Source organism: Bufo bufo, chromosome 7 (assembly GCF_905171765.1).
Source record: "Bufo bufo chromosome 7, aBufBuf1.1, whole genome shotgun sequence".
Classification (NCBI taxonomy): domain Eukaryota; kingdom Metazoa; phylum Chordata; class Amphibia; order Anura; family Bufonidae; genus Bufo; species Bufo bufo.
Genome location: NC_053395.1, coordinates 84,885,817 through 84,906,256, shown reverse-complemented (window position 1 = coordinate 84,906,256; position 20,440 = coordinate 84,885,817). Strand labels below are relative to the sequence as shown.

Below are 20,440 nucleotides of genomic sequence, written 5' to 3'. Positions count from 1 at the left end.
CTTATGAAACCCCAAAGTCACAATTTTGAGGTACCCTTTGCTCAGGTGATATGGATTAATTAGCTGACTAGAGTGTGACACTTTCAGCCTAGAATATTGAACTTTTTCACAAAATTCTAATTTTAAGCTGCATTAATGCAATTCCTTTTCATTTGCATTACTGAAATAAATGGACTTTTGCACGATATTCAAACTTTTCGAGTTTCACCTGTATATTTCTTTTGGCATGTAATTTCATGTTCTGTGTTCTCCCACAGTTCAAAGCATTGCTACATACCTTTCCATGGGCAAGAAGCATAGTACTATTTGTCCTCACTACCATGCCCATGAACATAATACAAGAACCACAGATTTGCCCAAACTACTGTCACACACTAGCAGGAGAATAAGAGAAAGGGAACAGGAGATCTGTGGTATATCGACATTCTTTTGCTATTCAGTGACACTATTGTAGCTGGTATTAGTGGTTGTCACCTCTGGTAATCCAGCATCTTCTACCCAGGTCAGGCACTATAGACAGTTAAAAACCATCATGTAAAGAGGTCGACTTATGGATTTACACCATTAGCAAATTATGTTAGACAATGCTTCATTAAAAAAGTTCATCTATCCAAATGGTCTTCCTTTGTTCCTCAGCAATTCTTTCCTTGATAACACGAATCAGGTCATCGATGGTGTTCCAGGCATCTGACTCTATTGTTGCATAGAGACAAGGAAGGGCCTCTAACTCCTTCTCTTTCTGGCGACAAATACGTAAAAACTCCTCTTCATTCTCCTGCTTTGACAACAGCCTTCTGCAATAAAACATAATGCATAATGTTCAGTTTTTAAAGCTTGCCAACAGCAGTTGTCATGTTTTCTAATTAGAACAAAAGCTCTAACCGAGCCTAGTTTTATGAAAAAGGGTCCATTCACACATCCGTGTGTGTTTTGTGGATCCACGGATCCGCAAAACACGGACACCAGCAATGTGTGTTCCGCATTTTGCGGACCGCACATCACCAGCACTAATAGAATATGCCTATTCTTGTCGGCAATTGCGGACAAGAATAGGACATGTTCTATTTTTTTCGGGAACGGAAATGCGGACCCAGAAGTGCGGGTCTGCATTTCCGGATCGGGGCCGCACATCGTACAGCCCCATAGAAATGAATGGGTCTGCAATTCCGTTTCGCAAAATGCAGAACGGAATTGCGGATGTGTGAATGGAGCTGTGTCACAAATCCTGGAGAAAAATAGCACGGCACGTTGAGCTGATTTATCTGGTAAAATGACAGACACCATGATGGAACTTGATGGAACCCATTATTTTCAACGGGATCCATCTGCTTCATTGGTATCCATCTTTTTTGTTGTTCTGTTCCTATAATGGAGCAGAAAAACTGAAATAAAAAAAAAACACTGATGTGGACGCATCCCAAAACATAAATCACTGGATATTTAGGACATTTTGACGTGGGAAGCATAAAAACATCACAGCTAGTAATGACACCTAGAAGTTCATTAAGAATAATAATACCTGAACTTTTTCATGTTCTTCTCAGGCATTTTGAGGAAAAGGATGATGGGGAAGATATTTGCTTTGATTAAGTTTTTTGTACATTGCAATCCAACATCAAGCAAACAGTGTGAATTCTAAAAAAAAAAAAAAAAAACATCATGATAATAATGAATCAAGTTACATGTACCGGTGGATGTAATTGCTTAAAGACAACGGTTACCTGTGACAGATCATGTCATAGATCAGCAATCCGTCACTATTTCATGCTGCACGTGGCTAAGGCATTGTGAACCTGCATCCATTTCATCTCTGCCGAATGCATTGGGATTTTAATACCTAACACTTACGTTCACATGGTTGTCTGCTTTAGCCAATCCTTTTTAGGCACAGTGAAGTAACAGTGGATGGAGGTGTATTCCTTGGACCTGTTCTCTATTAGCATGTGAATAGCATACAGGAGTAGAACTATAGGGTCAATCTCAGCATTGACCTCTGTAGACACACTTCTACCTGACTTTTCTGATCAAAGCAGATCTATCATCTATACCCTAAGGTCATCATTGAAGGGCATGGAGGCAATTAGCTCACAGATGGATAAATAGGTCCGATAGATAGATGTCACCTGGGCTAATCATCAGTATAGAGCTGAGTACTCGTTGGCACCTCGTCCAGCCAACCTCTATCCTGCAACAACCTCAAAACAGCTGTGTACGGATGGACCAAGCTGCCTTTTGAAAGAGTCTGCAATTTGGCTGTCATAAGCTACTTTTACATATTTGTTTTAAAGCAAAATGAAGCAGGCAGCAAGGATGGACTTCTTTCTGCACGTGACCCAGCATTCATGCAGGATGTTGAGGGGAGAAGTTGGGGTGGGATTTGGTTCCATGTTGTTCAGGTATAGTAAGCATTTGATGTGTTATGTGTATGAGCAATAAGTGCACTGTAACGTTGTATACACACATACCACAGAAGGTCAGCCCAAAACTATTTTCTGGAGACAAGCAAGATATGGTATACTAAAAATTATTTTAGAGACAGATCTGTATGGCACATGAGTGATGATATGTAAGAAAAAAGTTTCAGCAGAATGGCAATTTTAACAGTCTTTTGTAAGACTCCTGTGTATTTTATGTTAGCATACCTTAGAAATAACAGACTCAATATTAGATGGAGTAATCCACTCATATGAGTTCAGGTTCTTTTCTCTTGAATCGATAATTACTTCTGTTTTCTGTTTCTTCTGAAACACTTCCTTTGCTCCACTTTCTAGGAATAATAGGTATGTGTAGATATGTCAAGATCCTTTGATAAATATTTTCAAGCATGTGAAATATAATGAAATCTCTGAGATGGTCAGATGCATTGAAAAGTGGTCTTCTTAACGAAGATAGCCAACATGTGTAATACTGTATATAGAGGAAATGAAAATCTCTCATGGGAAATCCAGTTTGGATAAGGGGTGGTTTTCTTAAAAAGGTTGTTTTCTCAAAGAGGTTTCACTGTATAATGCCAACTATCAAAATACATTTGCCCAGGAGAAGTCATGCCTATGCACAGAAGTGTGCCCAACCAAGTTTTTCTTTTACACAATCACATGGCAGGCCATGCCAGAAGTTGTAGACCCACATGTTGGCAACCACGGCTTCACGCAACCTACACACTTCAGTTAAAACTATTAAACTTTTTCACATTACCACAAACAAATTTGATACATGTGTCATGCAGGGAAATATTTGCATTTCTGTATTTACAAGACACTTACCTGGCTTACAAATATTGAACTCTAGAGCACCGGAAGAGTTAAGCAGTTTTTGAATAATGGTTTTGGCCAGCATGCTAGGAGCAAATAGGACAGGTCTCCTCCTCTCTACATGGATTGGATGAACCAAACTGTAAGGTACCAGGTTCAGGCTGTTTTTAATGTCATTATCTTGTTCCAAGTCTAATGGAGATCACATATAAATGGTTAGTGACATATAAATGTATTATATGGATTAAGGTTTTCTCCCCTTTGATTGGTCTTAGATCTTTAAATGGGAAAATGACACTAAAGTCATAGATAGAAAACCTACAATTATATACAGCAACTATATACAAATGGTAACCTATAGGATGAAGAATAAGTGTTCATGGACCCATACAGCTTGCTAGCATCTCCTCCGCATGCAACTTAGCCCCCCTGTAACTTTCATTTATGCCGCTGGCAATGTTCCCTTTAAGCCTCTGTACTCCTGGTGGTTTAGGTCAGTAAGGGTGTTAGTGTTAGAATCTCAGAAGTGAAAGGTTACTGAAATGCCAGAATTCCTGGTGGTCTAGGGCAGTAAATGGGTTAATACTAATACCTGGTGGTTTAGGACAGTGATAGGGTTACTTCCAATATACATGGTAGTCAGGGGAAGTGATGGGGCTAATGTAAGAATCCCAGGTGGTCTAGGATAGTGAAGAAATTAATGTGAGGAGCCCTTGTTGTCTAGGGTAGTGAAAGGGTTAATGCCAGTATAACTGATGGTTTAGGTCAGTGAGAGGCTTAATATCAGTATACTTGGCAAACTTTGTGTCTGCACAGTTTTCTCTAAGATCAGAGGGATTTATGAGCACTCTTCCCGATAATTATAGGAAACCTGTCACGTTGAACATGGTGTTTGAGCTGCAGGCAGCATGTTATAGAGCAGGATAAGCTGAGCAGATTGATGTATAGTTTTATGGGAAATGGTTCAGTAAAACGTAAATTTCATTCATGTAAATTCATACTTATTCTGGGCTATGAAGTCCAGGAGGTGGTCCTATCAGTGATTGACAGCTGTCTCTGGATACACAGTCACAGAGGGAAGGCTGTCAATCACTGATAGGACCTCCTCCTGGACTTCAAAGCCCACAATGAGCAGAAATTAAAATGTATAAATGAGTTTTACTGAATCTTTTCCCATAGACTATATATCAGTCTGCTCAGCTCCTCCTGCTCTATATACTGCTGCCTGTGGCTTACATTGCATTTTCATGGTGGCAGGTTGCCTTTAAAAAGAGAGTTAGCCTGTGGTGATGGAAGTCCTGGTGCCCTCTTAGCTTAGGGGCCAGGTCACAAATGTAACCTCTATAGATACACTACTGCTGGCTCCTGTCCCAGAGAACTCCTTGCCACATAAAGAGACACTGGGATTATACATGGTAGGTGTGGGGCTCTTACAGACATCATATTACTCCTCTGGCATAGAATATGGTAAATTATGAGATTAGTATTGTTTTCTTTCCATGACTTGTTTATAAACCTGAATTGCCCTACATACTTAAGCAGCAATGGTTAGCAATCAATCTATTCGTCAAGTGAATATAATTCATGTTATAATATATTTTTAAAAGATCATACCATCTTGCTTTTCTAATAACTGTTTTACACTTTCAATGGAGGTTGAAATAGTTGACACCACGCGCACTCGTTCATTGCTGTTCATCCTTTTGTATTTATTCTCGTATCCTTTGACAAACTGAAAATAGAAATTTACTTTCTAAGTAATGGAGTCATATAGAGGAACATATTAGTGATCTCCATATTACTGAACCCTTCCACTACTAAGACTATTTTTGCACTTTTGAAAACCCCCCCAAAAAAAATCTTAAAGGGAGTCTGTCACCTCCATATGGCCATATACAGTCCTTACATTGCCCTATAGCACACCTATACATGAATGTAATGATACCTTTGTCTTTAGACTTGCAGAAGCTGGAAAAACGAACTTTGATTGATATGCAAATGATCACTCACAAGTGCCCAGGGGCAGCGTTCACTGTGTTGGTGCCCAGGCTGCCCTGCCTTTTTTCATTGTTCCCCCGCCCCAGCCTCTGTATATGCCCGCCCTTCTATTCCCTTGCATCATCCTAAGGTCCGGCCGAGCTCCCGCAAAACCAGCCGTTCGCTGGAGCATGCGCAGTAGTTAAAGCGATGCCGTGCCAAAAATGGGCATCGCAGTGCGCATGCTCCGGCGAGGCAGTGCACAGTCGCGGGATCTCAGCCAGACCATTGGATGACGCAAGGGAATAGGAGGGTGGGCATATGCAGCCTGGGCACCAACACAGTGAACGCTGCCCCTGGGCACTTCCGAGTGCTCAATTGCATATCAATCAAAGTTCGTTTTTCCAGCTTCTGCAAGTCTAAAGACAAAGGTACCATTACATTCATGTATAGGTGTGCTATAGGGCAATGTAAGCACTGTACAGTATATGGCCATATGGAGGTGACAGACTCCCTTTAACAAAAACTTGCACAATATGCACCATACCCAAACATCTTCTGAAAGTAGAAACCTGACACATTGTGAAAATGCCACCCAGCATGTTACACTCACAGGCGCCTTTATGCAATTTTTTTTCATTAATGTGTAATGTCTTATAAAACAAAAAATATGCTTGTGACTAAAAATCTGTTCCCAGCATTGCCTGAGAGGCAGAGTACCTCCAATAAATAAAAGTTTATGCCCAAATCATCCCACATTCACCGCAACTCAATAGGTCAAAAATTCTATTCTGTGGTCCAGATACATTTTTGGTACGTGTCCAATTCGCATGCATTGCAGTTCGAACGTAAACCCATTCAATTCTATGGGACTGCAAGAAATGCAGACAGCACACGGAAACATGCCCTATTCTTCACCATTTTGCGGACAAAAATAGACATTTCTACTATGTGGCATGCACACAGCCATACCGGCTGTTGCGGACCACATAATACATATGGTGGTATTCATGAGGTCTAAGAGCAGGAGTTGTATAGATATCTAGCCTTTGATACCTCGATTAGAAAAAAGGAGTCACTGGAGGCTGGGACCATGAGAGTGCGTATAAGCTGGTGCTTTTTCCTATAGTGAGCAAACGCAACCACCACTGTTGGATTACAGGGTGGTCCTAACTAGGGATGAGTGAATCGACTTCAGATGAAACATCCAAAGTCGATTTTCATAAAACTTAGTTTCAATGCTGTACGGAGCGAGCGCTCTGTACAGTATTAGAATCTATTGGCTCTGATGAGCCGAAGTGATTACTTTGCGAAGTCGCGAGACTTTGCGTAATAACTTCATAAATTGGTTTCTACTGTAAAAAAAAAACACTCCCGAACTTGGGTTCCGTTCCAAGGTACCACTTGGAACCGAACCCAAGTTCGGGAAATGTTTTTTACAGTAGAAATCAATTTATGAAGTTATTACACAAAGTCTCGCGAGTAAGTAATCACTTAGGCTCATGTGAGCCGCCACTACATTCTAATACCGTATGGAACGCTCGCTTCGTACAGTATTGAAACTAAGTTTTATGCAAATCGACTTTGGATGTTTCATCTAAAGTCTATTTGCTCTTCCCTAGTCCTAACCCCTGGAAACAAGCAGTGTATAATGTGATGGAAAAATCAAGCCAGCAATGGAGGCAATATGGACAATCACAATACATTAGTAAGTGGCTTGTATTAAAGAAGACCTTTCATGGGTCCAAAGAATACGAACTATGTAGCAGGCTACATAGAGCGGCGCCCAGGGATCTAAGTGCACTTACTATTATTCCTGGGCGCCGCTCCGTTCTCCCGCTATGTCTTCCAGTATCTTCGCTGAATTGGTTCTACTAGGCGGAGTCTGCCCTGTTTCACCCTGGGTGTTCCTTCTCCAAGGCTGTAGCGCTGTCCAATCGCAGCGCAGAGCTCACAGCCTGAGAGAAAAAAAAACTCCCTGGCTCTGAGCTTTGCGCTGCGATTGGACAGCGCTGCCGTCAGGGAGAAGGAGAGACACTGGCGTCTCCTCCTCCTTGCTCTGAATGTTGAAAATACTGGGGGCCACAGCGGGCGAACAGAGCGGCGCCCAGCAATAATAGTAAGTGCACTTAGATCCCTGGGCGCCGCTCTATGTAGCCTGCTACTTAGTTCATATTCTTTGGACCCATGAAAGGTCCTCTTTAACTTTCTCTACATGATAAATGCCATTTACTGAAGTGAGACAACCCCTTTAAGGTGGCCACACACATTAGACCAATGTTTATGCAAACTGTCATAGTCTGAAAGACGTCAGCTGGGGAATTTCCATCAAGTAGTCATTAGTAATCAATACTGTATGGATCAATTAGCTGATACACAAACAATTGCCTGTAATAAAACTTCATTCTTCTATAACAAAAGTCACTACCAGTGATTTCCAGTACATAGGCTGTGTAGAACTGTGTCAGCAAATGCTTGTAGAGCCAGCTTCTATCTAATGCGTATGACCACCTTTAGGTGTCCAGGGGAACCAGATAGGAGCCTAACTACTAGATATGGTTTGTTCAGGAAGCTGAAGTGCATTAAAGCTGTGTATTATATGTACATAATTCCTAGCACGTGACTTTCTGTTTCTGGGGGACTGCATGGCTGAGCATATATTATGTGCATTCTGTGCAGCCAATTTCTTGTTGTTTTCTGTGGCAGTCATTTGCCCAGGAGATATTACTAGGCGTAAAGTGTTATTCACCATATACTGTATAAGACATATAAAATCAAATATTTTACTGCTGATAGGTCCACTTGTTTTAATGTCTTCTTGACCATACAAATGTATGAATTGTACAGTTTAGTTATATCCCTTGTACTCCAGGATCCCAATACAATGTAATTTAGGAGTACAAACATGTACAACATAAAATAATGATAAAATAACCAAAGAGAGTACCTGAAAAATTTGTCCAAAAAGAAAGCTTGCTCTTGAAAGCCGAGGACTGCTCTTAGGATCACTCTGTGCATATTCTTCAGGTTGAAGGGCATTCTAGGGTCATTGGGGAATTAAAGATGCAATTTGTTACGAGAAGCAGCACCCCACAGAGATGAAAGCATATTTTTATTTTACAGTCATTGTACATGCAGGCTTGTAAGTACAGTGCGGTGTGTGTAGCTGCACATGGTCCCTGACCGACTGGATGTTGTTTCAGGGCCTGGGGGAATAGTTTTTACATGTATAATAATATTAGAATATATAGACTTTAAAAAAAATGATACTTGTTACTTTGGTCGCACATGCATATTCTCTCCAATAATTACTGCCAATTGTTATACATGTGTAACACCCCAGAGTGGTGTCACCACTTCTGCACCTTGCTACTATCTCTAATGGTCTAACCTCATGTCATCTTATGTATTTATTCCAGGTTCACCACAAAGTGCATTCCTAATAATGTTTGTAACCGGTATGTTCATGTAATGTGCCTGGTTCACCAGCAGGTGGCAGCAAACACGGCAGAGCTACAGTTAGATAGAATGGAACCATACATTCCATTCTAACCCCCCCCCCTCTGTGGATAGGTGGGCTAGTCCCACTTCCTGCAGGAAGGGTGGGGACCAGTTATAGTTAGTCTAGCTTACCCCCTGCTTGGGGAAGGTGTGCAGGGCACGTCTCTGCTGGACGTGCCCAAGCCAGCCAGAGCACCTTAAGTTCTGCTGGCCATGGAGGCTGAACCCTTAAAGCCTCAGAAGCCAGGAGCATAGTTCCCTGGCCTAATCTAGAGACAGATTAAAGAAAGAAAGTGCACCATACAACAGAAGCAGAGTTATAAAGCCAGCCTGTCAGTACAGCAAAGTCAGAGAGAAACAGATATAACAGAGTGGAGTTTGTCTGCCGTTGCAATTTTGGCGTCACGAAACAGGATCTACTTTTGCGCCTGGAAGGCCCCCTCTATCTGCAAAACCCCCTACAAGAGACTTTATTGCATTTACTTACTGCTGGAGAGTGTGAATCTACATCAATTGCAGCACTGTGGTAGAACAGGGGTTAATCGGCCATCTTGAATTTGGGCATCCTGTGTTGCCAGGAAGACATCCACCCAGCAGAGGGGAGGGAACCAAACAGCCCGACTCCACAAAGGAAACCATTCTTGCAGCAGAAGGAACTAAAGTGCTCAGTACAAGTTCCCAGGAGGACAAAGAAACCAACTGTACCCCATTACAGGAAGTGGAAGCGGCGGCCATCTTGGAAAAGGAAAAATACAGTTCCTTCTTCCCCGAGAAGCAATGTCCAGAAGTCTGAGTGACTACTGCTGGTGAAAATAACCTTGCTATAGCCTGTTAGGAGCTATAATCTGCTTGCCAGAGCATCATACTACCCAAAATTGCGCAGTTGCAGCGACTCTTAAAAGAGCCATGCACCAATTCTGCTGCTGTCACCCATAGCAACGTGCAGATGAAGTTTTTGCCAGAGTTATGCAGTGTCCCACTCAGTGATAGTCATGGGCACTTCAAACTTTTGATATGTGTATCTAATGTATTTCTGTATATCCATGTACAAACCGGATTCCAAAAAAGTTGGGACACTAAACAAATTGTGAATAAAAACTGAATGCAATAATGGGGAGATGGCAAATGTCAATATTTTATTTGTAATAGAACGTTTAATCCGAGTAAATGTATCATTTTAAAGGAAAAATACGTTGATTCCAATTTTCACGATGTCAACAAATCCCAAAAAAGTTGGGACAAGTAGCAATAAGAGGCTGGAAAAAGTAAATTTGAGCATAACGAAGAGCTGGAAGACCAATTAACACTAATTAGGTCAATTGGCAACATGATTGGGTATAAAAAGAGCTTCTCAGAGTGTCAGTGTCTCTCAGAAGCCAAGATGGGTAGAGGATCACCAATTCCCACAATATTGCGCAGAAAGATAGTGGAGCAATATCAGAAAGGTGTTATCCAGCGAAAAATTGCAAAGACTTTGCATCTATCATCATCAACTGTGCATAACATCATCCGAAGATTCAGAGAATCTGGAACAATCTCTGTGCGTAAGGGTCAAGGCCGTAAAACCATACTGGATGCCCGTGATCTCCGGGCCCTTAAACGACACTGCACCACAAGCAGGAATGCTACTGTAAAGGAAATCACAGAATGGGCTCAGGAATACTTCCAGAAACCATTGTCAGTGAACACAATCCACCGTGCCATCCGCCGTTGCCAGCTGAAACTCTACAGTGTAAAGAAGAAGCCATTTCTAAGCAAGATCCACAAGCTCAGGCGTTTTCACTGGGCCAGGGATCATTTAAAATGGAGTGTGGCAAAATGGAAGACTGTTCTGTGGTCAGACGAGTCACGATTCAAAGTTCTTTTTGGAAATCTGGGACGCCATGTCATCCGGACCAAAGAGGACAAGGACAACCCAAGTTGTTATCAACGCTCAGTTCAGAAGCCTGCATCTCTGATGGTATGGGGTTGCATGAGTGCGTGTGGCATGGGCAGCTTGCATGTCTGGAAAGGCACCATCAATGCAGAAAAATATATTCAGGTTCTAGAACAACATATGCTCCCATCCAGACGTCATCTTTTTCAGTGTCCATAGTTATAATATAGTTGCCCCCATTGTGCATAAAATTCATATAGTTGTCCCCAGTGTGAATAGATATAATATAGTTGCCCCCATTGAATTCACTATGAACCCCCTTTATTGCAGAGTTTTCAATAATCGTTGGTCGATTAGTGGGCCAGTATATATTATACTTACAGTATCCCGTTCCTCCGACGTCCGTCCGCTCACTCCGCTGACTCGCCCGAACTGTTCGGATGGCCGCACATGCGCAGCTCTATCTAAGACGCGGTGGATATACTGCGCATGCGCGGTCGTGCGCGTTCATGTAATGGAGAGGCCGGCCGATTATTTCTTAGCCTGTAGTGCGCAGGCGCGGCGAAAGGATGCGGCCGGCGAAAAGAGGCCGTATCCATGGGACACCAGGGTAAACAAACATTTCTAATACAAGCTGTTTGCTGAAGATTGAATCGTTTTTTTAAAAGACATATATAGGAATAAATGTTCAATGGGGGAAAATAAATCAGGGGAAACCGATTTAATGAAGTGGGAAAACCCCTTTAAGGAAACGTACTGCATGTACCTATATGGCATAGATAGCTTACCAAGAAGTTTTATGCTTACCATATAAGGATAAACATGATAAGAACAGAGCATTGTGATGGCAAACAGAATGGAAATGACTTTACCTTCATAGCTCGCAATGTGTTGCTGGAACCTTCACTTTCTTCCTTACTTCTTTGTATTACTCTTTGAAGCCTAACCAGAAATAACTGCTGGGCCCTGTTAAATAGAAAAAAGGAAACCACCAAACCAGTGAGTTTGCAAAAATGTAGAAAATCTGTGGCCGTAAGATCATTTTAAGCAATGCCAGTCGACCTGCTTGCGGAAGCGGAAGTTTCTTCCACAATTAAAACTTTTCTTCCTGTGTAGTACATACCTAAAATTATTATTTGGCAATATTGTAAGACTTGTATTGGTATTAACAAATTGGTTTTCAAGCGACAATTTGAGTTTTCTCAAATTATATTAACCCAAAAGAATCGACCAAAGTCCCAAAATATCAATAATAATAACCTAGAATAAACCTACAAAATATTAACATGTACAGTGGATATAAAAAGTTACACACCCCTGTTAAAATGTCAGGTTTCTGTGATGAAAAAAATGAGACAAAGATAAATCATTTCATAACTTTTTCCACCATTAATGTGACCTATAAACTGTACAACTCAATTGAAAAACAAACTGAAATCTTTTAGGTAGAGGGAAGAAAAAATATTAAAATAAAACAATATGGTTGCATAAGTGTGCACACCCTTAACCCGTAGAGGACCCGAGCCGTACATGTATGGCTCAGATATCCGTGACTTAAGGACCAGCGCCGTACATGTATGGCGCTGTGATCGGGCGGGTGCAGGGGTCCAGCAGTCACTGATAGCCAAACCCCTGCTGCATGCACCTGCATCGGTGAAATCACTGATGCCGGCACATTAATCCTTGATGTGCAGCAGTCAGCGCTGACCGCGACACATGCGATGTCCTCACGGGTATCGGAGCGGCCATCGAGTCCCCGTGCTGCTGTGACGGAGACCCGATGGCATGGAAGGCAGCGCGATGCCTTCCTTAGGCATCGTGGCTGCCTTCCCAGGAGAGCCTGTGAGATTCAGCCCCCTGGATCTCCCAGGCAGGAAGCTGTATGTGTAGTACACACTGTATTACACTTACAGCCAATGCATTCCAATACTGTATTGGAATGAATTGTAAAGGGGATCAGACCCCCAAAAGTTGAAGTCCCAGAGTGGGACAAAAAATAAAAGTGAAAAAAAAGTTAAAAAAATTAGGTTTTCACAAAAAAAATTAAAGTTTGAAGTAAAAAAAAAAAAAAAATTCTTTTTCCAAAATAAAGGGGAAAAAATCGCCCAAAAAATAAAAAAAATATGGCTCAGAATATGGAGACACTAAAACATAATTTTTTTGTTTCAAAAATGATATTATTTTGTAAAACTTAAGTAAATAAAAAAAAGTATACATATTAGGTTTTGCTGCGTCTATAACAACTAAGGCTACTTTGACACTCGCATTTTGGGCGGATCCGTCATGGATCTGCAAAAACGGATCCATTACAATAATACAACTGCATGCATCCGTCTTGAACGGATCCGTTTGTTTTATCTGTAACATAGCCAAGACGGATCCGTCATGAACTCCATTGAAAGTCAATGGGAGACGGATCCATTTTCTATTGTGCCAGATTGTGTCATAGAAAACGGATCCGTCCCCATTGACTTACATTGTGTGTCAGAACGGATCAGTTTGGCTCAGTTTCGTCAAGCGGACAGCAAAATGCTGCAGGGATGGAGTGCGGAATGGAGACTGATCGGAGGCAAACTGAGGCATTCTGAGCAGATCATTTTCCATTCAGAATGCATTAGGGCAAAACTGATCCGTTTTGGACCGCTTGTGAGAGCCCTAAACGGATCTCACAAACGGAAAGCCAAAACGCGAGTGTGAAAGTAACCTTAACCGTAACCTTATTTTTTGTTTCAAAAATGATATTATTGTGTAAAACTTACATAAATAAATAAAAAGTAGACATTAGGTATCGCCATGTCTGTAATAACCTGCTCTATAAAAATATCACATGACCTAACCCCTCAGGTGAATACCGTAAAAAAAAAAAAGTAAAGTAAAAATGGTGTAAAAAAAGCTATTTTTTTGTCATCTTACATCACAAAAAGTATAATAGCAAGTGATCAAAAAGTCATAGTTTCTACTCTAGGGGTGCATCAGGGGAGCTTCAAATGGGACATGGTGTCAAAAAACCAGGCCAGCAAAATCTGCCTTCCAAAAACCGTATGGCGTTCCTTTCCTTCTGCGCAATGCCGTGTGCCCGTACAGCAGTTTACAACCACATATGGGGTGTTTCTGTAAACTACAGAATCAGGGCCATAAATATTGAGTTTTGTTTGACTGTTAACCCTTGCTTTGTAACGGAAAAAATTTATTAAAATGGAAAATCTGCCAAAAAAGCGAAATTCAGAAATTTCATCTCTATTTTCCATCAATTCTTGTGGTACACCTAAAGGTTTAACAAAGTTAGTAAAAATCTGTTTTGTATACGTTAAGGGGTGTAGTTTATAAAATGGGGTCACTTATTTGGAGTTTCTACTCTAGGGGTGCATCAGGGGGTCTTCAAATGTGACATGGCAGCTTAAAATTATCCCACTGAAATCTGCTTTCCAAAAACCATATGGCGTTCCTTTCCTTCTGCGCAATACCGTGTGCCCGTACAGCAGTTTACGACCACATATGGGTGTTTCTGTAAACTACAGAATAAGGGCCATAAATATTGAATTTTGTTTGGCTGTTAACCCTTTCTTTGTAACTGAAAAAAATGGATTCAAATGGAAAATCTGCCAAAAAAGTGAAATATTGAAAATGTTATCTCTATTTTCCACTAATTCTTGTAGAAGACCTAAAGAGTTAACAAAGTTTGTAAAATCAGTTTTGAATACCTTGAGGGGTGTAGTTTCTAAAATTGGGTCATTTTTGGGTGGATTCTATTATGTAAGCCTCACAAAGTGACTTCAGACCTGAACTGGTCCTTAAAAAGTGGGTTTTGGAAGGATTTACTTCTAAACTTCTAAGTCTTTTAACGTCCCCAAAAAATAAAATGGCATTCACAAAATGATCCAAACATGAAGTAGACATATGGGGAATGTAAAGTAATAACTATTTTTGGAGTTATTACTATCTATTATAAAAGTTGAGAAATTGAAATTTGGAAATTTGCTAAATTTTCCAAATTTTAACACTGTCATGATGTACAATATGTGACGAGAAAAACAGTCTCAAAATGGCCTAGATAAGTACTGTAAAAGTGTTTTAAAGTTATCACCACATAAAGTGACACATGTCAGATTTGCAAAAAATGGCCTGGTCCTTAACTTCCTCCCGACCGCCTAACGCAGGGATGCATTCTGCGGGCGGTCGGTTTGTTCCTCCTAGACGCATCGGCGCTTCATCTCGCGAGACGCGAGATTTCCTGTGAACGCGCGCACACAGGAGCGCGCGTTCACAGGATCGGAAGGTAAACGAGCTGATCTACAGCCTGCCAGCGGCGATCATTCGCTGGCAGGCTGTAGATGCGATTTTTTTAACCCCTGAAAGGTATATCAGACGCTGTTTTGTTAACTGCGTCTGATATACCTGCTACCTGGTCCTCTGGTGGTCCCTTTTGCTTAGATCGACCACCAGAGGACACAGGCAGCTCTGTAAAGTAGCACCAATAACCACACTACACTACACCCCCCCTGTCACTTATTAACCCCTTATTAACCCCTGATCACCCCATATAGACTCCCTGATCACCCCCTGTCATTGATCACCCCCCTGTAAGGCTCCATTCAGACGTCCGTATGTGTTTTGCGGATCCGCGGATCCGCAAAACACGGACACCGCGGATCCGCAAAACACGGACACCGGCAATGTGCTTTCCGCATTTTGCGGATCCGCACATTGCCAGAACTATATAGAAAATGCCTTTTCTTATCTGCAATTGCGGACAAGAATAGGACATGTTCTATAGGCTCTACAAAAATCGCAGTGTTCGCCCGATCAGGCCTGATCTTGTGCGCACACTTGCGTTCAGTCCGCCCCACCGCAGTGACAGAATTATTTTTTTCTGATCACTGCAAAAACACAGTAAAATTGCTGCGGCGCTATAAAGATCACTTTTGAGGGGCATGGCGAGTTCATAGAAGATTTTTTTTTTTGCCACAAGTTAGCGGAAATTGTTTGTTTTTTTTTTCTTTTTTTTTTTTCTTACAAAGTCTCATATTCCACTAACTTGTGCCAAAAAATAAAATCTCACATGAACTGACCATACCCCTCACGGAATCCAAATGCGTAAAAAATTTTAGACATTTATATTCCAGACTTCTTCTCACACTTTAGGGCCCCTAAAATGCCAGGGCAGTATAAATACCCCACATGTGACCCCATTTTAGAAAGAAGACACCCCAAGGTATTCCATGAGGGGTATGGTGAGTTCATGTAAAATTTTATTTTTTGTCACAAGTTAGTGGAATATGAGACTTTGTAAGAAAAAAAATAATACAAAAATTTAAAATCATTTTCCGCTAACTTGTGACAAAAAATAAAAACTTCCATGAACTCACTATTCCCATCAGCTAATACCTTAGGGTGTCTACTTTCCGAAATGGGGTCATTTGTGGGGTGTTTCTACTGTCTGGGCATTGTAGAACCTCAGGAAACATGACAGGTGCTCAGAAAGTCAAAGTGCGTAAATTCACATTTTTGCACAACAATAAATTTAGAGAAAAATTTATATAGAAATGTAGTTATGTTTGAAAAATTTTACAACAGAAAGTGAAAAATTTCATTTTTGTGCAAAAATTTCGGTCAATTTCGATTAATATCAAAAAAAGTTCAAATGTCAGCAGCAATGAAATACCACCAAATGAAAGCTCTATTAATGAGAAGAAAAGGAGGTAAAATTCATTTGGGTGGTAAGTTGTATGACCGAGCAATAAATCGTGAAAGTAGTGTAGTGCAGAATATTAAAAAGTGGTCTGGTCATTAAGGGGGTTTAAGCTCGGGGAGATGAGGTGGTTAAGGTGAAGAACGGCAGGGTCCTGAAGGGGTTAAACTAATACTTTGTTGAAGCACCTTTTGATTTTATTACAGCATTCAGTCTTTTGGGGTATTAGTCTATTAGCATGGCACATTTTGACTTGGCAAGATTTGCTCACTCTTCTTTGCAAAAACACTCCAAATCTGTCAGATTGTGAGGGCATCTCCTGTGCACAGCCCTCTTCAGATCACCCCACAGATTTTCAATCGGATTCAGGTCTGGCCTCTGGCTGGGCCATTCTAAAACTTTAATAGTCTTCTGGTGAAGCCATTCCTTTGTTGATTTGGATGTATGCTTTGGGTGGTTGTCATGCTGAAAGATGAAGTTCCTCTTCATGTTCAGCTTTCTAGCAGAAGCCTGAAGGTTTTGTGCCAATATTGACTGGTATTTGGAACTGTTCATAATTCCTTCTAGCTTAACTAAGGCCCCAGTTCCAGCTGAAGAAAAACAGCCCCAAAGCATGATGCTGCCACCACCATGCTTCACTGTGGGTATAGAATACGGGAGATTGTTGTCACATGTACCACACAGCCAGTACTTGCCATATATTCCTGCAGCTCCTTTAATGTTGCTGTAGGCCTCTTGGTAGCCTCCCAGACCAGTTTTCTTCTCGTCTTTTCATCAATTTTGGAGGGACGTCCAGTTCTTGGTAATGTTACTGTTGTGCCATATTATCTCCACTTGATGATAAGTGTCTTCACTGTGTTCCATGGTATATCTAATGCCTTGGAAATTCTTTTGTACCCTTCTCCTGACTGATACCTTTTAACAATGAGATTCCTCTGATGCTTTGGAAGCTGTCTGTGGACAATGGCTTTTGCTGTGGGATGCGACTAAGAATATTTTAGGAAAGACCAACTAGAGCAGCTGAACTTTATTTGGGGTTAATCAGAGGCACTTTAAATGATGGCAGGTGTATGCTGACTCCTATTAACATGATGAATGTGATTGCTTAATTCTGAACACAGCTACATCCCCAGTTCTAAGAAGGTGTGCACACTTATGCAACCACATTTTTTTTATTACTTTTTTTGTTTTCTTCCCTCCACCTAAAAGATTTCAGTTTGTTTTTCAATTGAGTGGTACAATTTATAGGTCACATTAAAGGTGGAAAAAGTTCTGAAATGTTTTATCTTTGTCTCATTTTTTTACAACACAGAAACCTGACATTTTAACAGGGGTGTGTAGACTTTTTCTATCCACTGTATTATGCGCTATGCAATTATTTTAACTGTCTAGAGCAGTGATGGTGAACCTTTTAGAGACCGAGTGCCCAAACTGCAACCCAAAACCCACTTATTTATCCCAAAACGGCAATTTACCCTGAATACTACAGTCGAATAGTATATCTTCCATGTACTTTATCATTTAGTTATAATAGCCTGCCTACATTCAGTGCGCTACCTGTGCCGTTCATAGCTCACCCTGTGCTGATGAATGGCAGGAAAAGTCTAAGGCATATTGGTACACCACAGACTTATTCCAGGGTGTGGGTGCCCACAGAGAGGGCTCCGAGTGCCGCCTCTGGCACCTGTGCCATAGGTTCGCCACCACTGGTCTAGAGGCTTTCTTATGGATATGGGGATTTGATATATATGATACATACCTTTGCTATCATGTTTCTTACTAATAAAAAAATATGTTTCAAGTTAAAAATATTAACATGTCATCAGCATATAGGCTGATTGTCTCTTCTTTGTCTCCCATTTTAAAACCTTCTTCTGTAGCCAGAATATTTTCAACATGAGTAAGAAAATAATGATACAATAAAGGTTCACTGGGGCAGATTTTAATGTGCCACAATTCTGGCACACATGCCTTTTATCAAATTTATTAAGAATTTTAGATATTTCTCAGTCAAACTCGATTAGGTGTGGCTTAGTGAGAAGGGGCATGGACTATTGGGAAAGGCCGTGGCTGAAGATGCAAGAATGTGCGCCAACATTGTGCCAGAATTGTAATGCAAAATTCTACTGCAAAATGAGCCAATAGGTGGTACAAAACTAGGCAAGACAAGACAGTCTAAAGGTGCACCATATTTATCATCCAGCATCAGCCACTGTAATAAATCTGGAGATTTTAGACCATGTAGTCCAAGTCTGCACAGTCTACATCTTAGACAGTATTAGTAAATCTGCATGTGATGAAAAATAAATGAAAACATCACAACTCGAAAAGACAACTTCTCAATCAGCCCTATTAGCCACTCTGGAGCACCAATGACATTGGTGCCATGGGTGCAAGTACATGAACTGTCAGCTGTGATAAAAGCAGATCACTGGAGTTCACAGAAGTAGGAGCTCATTATCAACATACTGTCAGAGATGTGAACAGATGGATTTCATTTATTACATTTACTGAGTAAATGATTCGCAAATGACACTGAAGTGAACATGAAGAGCATGGAGTTATAGAGTTCAGTAATACACATGATTATCATGTCTTATGTCCAAAAAATAGTGCTTATCTCTGTACATCACACTTGAGCATACATCTATACTGTGTAGATTAATGGTAATGAAAGGCAATATGTACCCACTGGCTTCTGAATTACACTCAGTGGAATGATCTAACATTTAGAAAGACCAGGAGATCACTATTGTTGGCTGTAATGTGTTGGTCCTATTGGTGCTAATATTAAGTTTTACCATCCAGCTGCAACTCATGTCCCCCAATATTAAGACAAATGTTCTTCGATTAAAGGGAGAATGTCAGCAGTTTTGACCATGCAAAACTGTGAACAGCACTAGATAGTGGCTTGAGTGAGCAGTATATGCAGTATATGCTTTTATCATCAGTAGTGAGAATATGTACTAGTATTCTGCTAGAATCTGCTGCTGCAAGTGCTCAGTGTGGGTTTTACTGTGAATTGCTCTCTGCGTTGAGCTGGTTCATAGCCCCTCTTGTGACAGTTGTAATATCCAATCAGAAGACCACTACAGCTATCACTCAGGGGAGGGGCTGTGAAGCATCTCAATGCAGAGCGCACTTCACAGTGAAGCTCCATCCTGCTTGCAGAATCTGGCAGGAGAAAAGTTCATATACTCAGTACTCCTCATGAGAAAAGCTCCTCAAAAGGTATGTTTATACAGCTCTCCACAGCCCATACTTAATTCTGCTGTTAAGGCCTCATGCACACGACCATTGTGTGCATCCGTGGCCGTTGTGCCGTTATCCGTTTTTTTTCGCGGACCCATTGACTTTCAATGGGTCCGTGGAAAAATCGGAAAATGCACCGTTTTGCAGCCGCATCCGTGATCCGTGTTTCCTGTCCGTCAAAAAAATATGACCTGTCCTATTTTTTGGACGGACAACGTTCACGGACCCATTCAAGTCAATGGGTCCGTGAAGGAACATGGATGCACACAAGATTGGCATCCGCGTCCGTGATCCGTGGCCGTAGGTTACTTTCATACAGACGGATCCGAAGATCCGTCTGCATAAAAGCTTTTTCAGAGATGAGTTTTCACTTCGTGAAAACTCATATCCGACAGTATATTCTAACACAGAGGCGTTCCCATAGTGATGGGGACGCTTATAGTTAGAATATACTACGAACTGTGTACATGACTGCCCCCTGCTGCCTGGCAGCACCCGATCTCTTACAGGGGGCTGTGATCCACACAATTAACCCCTCAGGTGCTGCACCTGAGGGGTTAATTGTGCATATCATAGCCCCCTATAAGAGATCAGGAGCTGCCAGGCAGCAGGGGGCAGACCCCCCTCCCTCCCCAGTTTGAATATCATTGGTGGCCAGTGTGCGCCCCCCCCCCCCCCCCCCCCTATTGTAATATCATTGGTGGCCAGTGTGCGGCCTCCCCCGGCCCCCCTCCCTCTATTGTAATATCATTGGTGGCCAGTGTGCGGCCCCCCTCGCCCCCCCCCTATTGTAATATCATTGGTGGCCAGTGTGCCGTCTCCCCCGGCCACCCCCCCTCTATTGTAATATCATTGGTGGCCAGTGTGCGGCCCCCCCAGGCCCCCCCCCCCTCT

At 41.6% G+C, this 20,440-nt stretch overlaps 1 protein-coding gene across 1 annotated transcript in view; it reads right to left on the bottom strand.

Moving 5' to 3' along the window:
• Positions 1-430: 430 nt before the first annotated feature.
• The window catches only part of CARD11 (caspase recruitment domain family member 11), a 128,024-nt gene continuing 108,014 nt past the window's right edge, over positions 431-20,440 (bottom strand). Inside the window, exons 18-24 of the mRNA XM_040440681.1 lie at positions 11,478-11,571; positions 8,176-8,268; positions 4,866-4,983; positions 3,264-3,443; positions 2,643-2,767; positions 1,520-1,635; positions 431-794 (exon numbers count right to left, since the gene is read on the bottom strand). Of these exons, the coding sequence (XP_040296615.1) occupies positions 593-794; positions 1,520-1,635; positions 2,643-2,767; positions 3,264-3,443; positions 4,866-4,983; positions 8,176-8,268; positions 11,478-11,571 (928 nt within the window). The 3' untranslated portion in view covers positions 431-592. The remainder of the gene's footprint in view (positions 795-1,519; positions 1,636-2,642; positions 2,768-3,263; positions 3,444-4,865; positions 4,984-8,175; positions 8,269-11,477; positions 11,572-20,440) is intronic.